The sequence below is a fragment of the Frankliniella occidentalis genome, unplaced genomic scaffold (genome assembly GCF_000697945.3).
Source record: "Frankliniella occidentalis isolate FOCC.00 unplaced genomic scaffold, Focc_3.1 Scaffold1501, whole genome shotgun sequence".
Lineage (NCBI taxonomy): Eukaryota > Metazoa > Arthropoda > Insecta > Thysanoptera > Thripidae > Frankliniella > Frankliniella occidentalis.
In genome coordinates this window covers 5388-9650 of record NW_026268602.1, presented here as the reverse complement: position 1 = coordinate 9650, position 4263 = coordinate 5388, and the positions used below count along the sequence as shown (strand labels likewise).

The following is a 4263-nucleotide window of genomic DNA, read 5'->3' as shown; positions in this document are numbered from 1 at the left end:
ATGTAAAATAAAAATGATTTTATTTGAAGGAAGCCTTCTTATCTGTTACTAACCAACATCTTCGGGACCGCTGGTCTTCCCGAGTTCGATTCTTGCGCGGTTTCGTGTTCGTTTTATTCGTGGTCCCTCTCCTGTTAATCATCGTTGGAATGATTGCTTCAAAAAAAAAAGAGGTTGGCTAGAAAGTTGTTCGTGCAAAGTATCTACATTTGCAGTTCTTTAACAAATGTGCAAAGTCCCATGATGGTTCATGGTACATGGAATCATTTTTCTAGCAGACCAAGTTTATCTCTGGCGATCTCAACGCATATGACTTGGACCTGTCTGTAAATGCATGGTACTACCTCCCCGCTGCCTACTCAGCCACTATATCGTCCACGCTGATCTTCCTGTTCCACACCCTGTACTTCCTACAGCTGCGCGAGGCAGCCACCGCTCTCAGCGAGCACCTAAACCAGGTGAGTGAACTGCTGCACTCTAAATGGGGAGGGACAATTTTTGTACCCAGCTAAGATGTGTCTTTGAACACATCTTCATATCAGATACAACTTTGTCTACGGAGGTACAAATTGTACCTTGGCTAGGTTACAAATGCTGTATTTTGTATGCTGACGAAGATACGAATTTGTATCTGGTTTCTGTGCTCAAAGACACGTCTAGCCTACTTTCAAAAATTGTCCCTCGCCATTTAGTGTGTAGGGTACACGATGAAAGTCTCGCGTTTGATTCGGGGGAGAAGTGGCTCGGCTCCCGAATGCATTCTAACCCTCCTCAACCGAAGCGTTTTGGCTCCACCTGACCCAGATGCGCCCGGGCGACACTGAGGGGGTGCGCCGTGCCCAAAAGCTCTGGGTCGGTCTGCGCGCGCTCTACAACGACCACCCCAGCTTTTACCTTCTGGACGTGTTCTACCTATCGCACCTCTTCATGATGATGCTGTTCTCCGTCTACTTGTGCTTCGCACTACTGTGAGTGTACTTCCTTCAGCCTGTTCTCCTGCAAATGGCTTCGATGTTGTTTTTCATGTTTGTTCGCCCCTCTTAGGTCTCTTGGGGTGTCGAAGGCGGGTGTCGCGCAAGTCATGTGGATACTATTGCTGGCATTGGAGCTGTTCGAGCTGAGCGATAGGGCGCACGAGGCGGTGACTGCGGTACGTTACAAGACCCACAACCACTCGCATACGATTTTCAACATATTTGCACTGTTCTCTTATGCATGCGACAGATGCACGGCCCTGTGGTGTCTGCCCTGGATAAGCTGTCGCTGGACGCGCATGACCAGCGTTTCTACCGAGCGGTAAGTCGTATTATCGCTCAAAAGCATGACTGCTTTGGACTTGGAGCGTGCATTAACTCAAACTAGGCGGATGCTCTTACTTTTACTGCCGTTGCAGGTGACGCTCTTCTACAAGTCTGTGAGTTACCGGCCAGCTCTCTTGTCGCTGAGCGGGTTCACCAGCATCGACCGACCTCTCTTCGGCTCCGTGAGTATTTGGTTTCAGCCGTCAGTCCCGTCAGTCCTTCTCCTCATGCAATAACATTTGAGCGGGAACTTACTGGTCGCGCCCTTCGTGTCCTACACAGATCGTCTCCCTATCAGTCACGTATCTCGTCATCATGGTGCAGTTTCGATCGGACACGTCTCATCCTTCTTCTTCTTAATGCCGTGGTTGTGGATTTTATTTTTTATCCTTCTCGCCTTCGTCCAGGAAGAGGAGTAAGGGGGGAAGGGGGGGGGGGTAAAGCCGATCATGGAAGGTCGAGGCCGAGATGCGCGTTGTTGAAAAATAAATAGTGCACGGAGACAAATTGCGCTCTACAATGGTGGACTGTTGCTGACCCTCTTCCTCTTCCACCGCACCTCATGACGTCGGTGGGAGTGTGACCTACACCACCTGGCGAGCTAATAGTCGGTTCCGGACGGCCCCGTTGAAAGGAAGAATTAAGGAACTCAGCACCGGAAACAGTCTAAAACAACGGCCAGAAACAAGTGCAAATGAGCCTTGACCGTTACAAGGGTGTTACTTCAGGTCATTTACAAAAACAGGTCAGACAATGTAAATACACCCCAAAATTGCCAAGATCAGAGCAAGCTCAACAAGGTCTCTTAGCGCCTGATGGGTAGGCAACACATTGCCTTGTTGTGCATGCATGTACTGCGGGCTGGCCTACCCTGAACCTCGCAGGCGCCGACCTCTCGTGATTTTTGCTAAACGATCGAATGAATTTGAGAAACGGATGTACTTTCTAGACGATGGCGATCCCTAAGAAGAACAAGAAAACCAGTGAAGTGTAAAAATTTATTTCGGTGAGAGCGTCCACGGCGGTGGTTAACGTGGACTTTCGTGGCGGCGTATTTTCCACTTTCCATACCTCTCAAATTTATGATCGGATAGGCAAAAAAATAAATAAAAATAGATCATCCTCTTATTAATATAGCTTTACTTTATTACTCGCCGCAAATGCCATTGAAGGGGCCAAGGCCAAGAGACCATAGGCTACTTGGTGCACTTTGAACATCGACGCATAAACAGGGGACTTGAAGTAGAACACCACGTAGACGACGTATTGTTCCTGTTGCCTTTATTAATTTTAGTACTATTATAATAATATTAATTACAATTACATTTGTATATGTGGGCCGTTATTAGGGGGCAATTCCAGGAAATGTCCACGCTCAGAAGCCTCCTCCAAAAAAAAAAAAAAATAAAAAAAAAATCCAGCAGTTTTTTGTTTACAGTTTTTAGTGAACACGCGACGGCGTGACGTACTCGCTGAAACTGCCCATCAACATAAACGGACACACAGTTTCTTTGGCATATCATTTTCAGCTAGGCGTTCTCGTGTCGCACGAGGGGGGCAGGGCTAGCGCTTGACGCTGTTGCTGAGGCCCGAGAAGCGGTGCGGGTGCGCGCGCCCGCCCACCATGGTCACCCTGCCCTCCAGCTTTTCCTGCGCCAGGTTCATGTGCTCGCTGAGATACGTGGCGAGCACCTCGTGGTCCGGCGGCCCTGCGGTGTAAAACACAGGATTATTATTCGCAAAAATTCCAGAAAAATTCTAGAACAACAACAACAACAGACAAAATATTTTTCTGTTTGAGTCGTCGGAGAAGACAAGACCGTATGCTCCTCCTCGTACCCTTCGTCCTGTTGTGGTGGTTGCTCCTGAGCTGGGGGTTGGCGTAGCCGCCGCTCAGCGCCACGGACTGCGCCGTCACGACGTACTCGGCGGCGGGGTCCAGGTCGGGGTACTCGCCGCGGCGCTGCTCCAGGTCGGTGCGCACGCGCGCGCGCACCACGCGCTGCCCCGGCGGCCGAGACAGGTCCAGGGTGACGTCGAGCCCCGACCACTGGAACAGGCCCTCGCCCGCGGCCGACGACTCGAGCACCTCGAGCAGCCCGGCGCCAGACACGCGGAACAGGTCCGTCGTGTACTCGTAGGGCAGCACGTTGAACACGTCCTCGAAGGTCACGTCTGAAACAGGGAACAGAATGAGGTGAGGCCGCACGATGGTTGGAGGGCGTTTCCCGGATCACGGCGTGGCGTGCCCCCTGATACGTCTGCTTCTGTTCTTGTTGACGCTTACCCCCCTTCTCCAGGTTGGCGACCATGGACCAGCCCACGGCGGCGCCCACGGTAGCCGGCGGCGACGCGGTCTTGCGCCAGTGCTGCAATCATCAACAAGAAGTGCGTCATGCTAGCTGGCTGCGGGGAAGCTATGCTGGCGCTGGCGGCACACCGGGAGGGGTACTACTCACGTCAACAAAAGCGTCGGCCACGACGTTGCCGATGCTGCACTCGCCCGTGAGGCACTCGAAGTCGTCCTGCGAGAGCCGCTCGTCCAGGTGGCCGACGCGGCGCCGGCCACGCAGCATGACGGCGGGCCTCCAGAAGCCGAGCATCGTGAGGGTGCGCGCGTCTGGGGGAGGGGGGGGGGGTCGAGGAGTTAATGTAAGTCAAACAACTCTCGCTCATACGTCACGCGAGGCCGAGCGCGCGCACTACTCACCCTCGGGCACCGACTGGTCCAGCAGCAGCGGCCGGCCCTCCCAGCCCACCACCTCGCCGTCCCGGTCGAACGTGACCATGATGTGGCCCAGGTACTTGGAGGCCGCCATGGCCTGCACGACGAGCACCCGCCGTCCGCTCTCGGGCTGCGTCACCGCCACCACGGGGTAGTCGCCGAACACGCGGTCGTCCGTCGGCGGGGTGCCTAACGTTCAAAGTACGGTGAGAAACTGAAGCCGCGGACTTTAATTTT

At 53.3% G+C, this 4263-nt stretch overlaps 3 protein-coding genes across 3 annotated transcripts in view; 2 read left to right on the top strand and 1 right to left on the bottom strand.

Moving 5' to 3' along the window:
• Positions 1-149: 149 nt before the first annotated feature.
• LOC127751863 (uncharacterized) lies at positions 150-972 on the top strand. The gene is made up of 3 exons (XM_052276051.1): positions 150-173; positions 279-458; positions 805-972. The coding sequence occupies exons 1-3, from the start codon at positions 150-152 to the stop codon at positions 970-972; spliced, it is 372 nt and encodes a 123-aa protein (XP_052132011.1).
• A 90-nt stretch (positions 973-1062) lies between these two features.
• On the top strand, positions 1063-1714 carry LOC127751864 (uncharacterized). The gene is made up of 4 exons (XM_052276053.1): positions 1063-1150; positions 1225-1296; positions 1394-1483; positions 1584-1714. The coding sequence occupies exons 1-4, from the start codon at positions 1082-1084 to the stop codon at positions 1659-1661; spliced, it is 309 nt and encodes a 102-aa protein (XP_052132013.1). The 5' UTR covers positions 1063-1081; the 3' UTR covers positions 1662-1714.
• A 999-nt stretch (positions 1715-2713) lies between these two features.
• The window catches only part of LOC113217005 (apyrase-like), a gene marked incomplete at its 5' end in the record, with an annotated part of 2719 nt that continues 1169 nt past the window's right edge, over positions 2714-4263 (bottom strand). Inside the window, 5 exon segments of the mRNA XM_052276052.1 lie at positions 2714-3010; positions 3141-3476; positions 3589-3670; positions 3761-3921; positions 4012-4215. Coding sequence (XP_052132012.1) covers positions 2865-3010; positions 3141-3476; positions 3589-3670; positions 3761-3921; positions 4012-4215 — 929 coding nt within the window.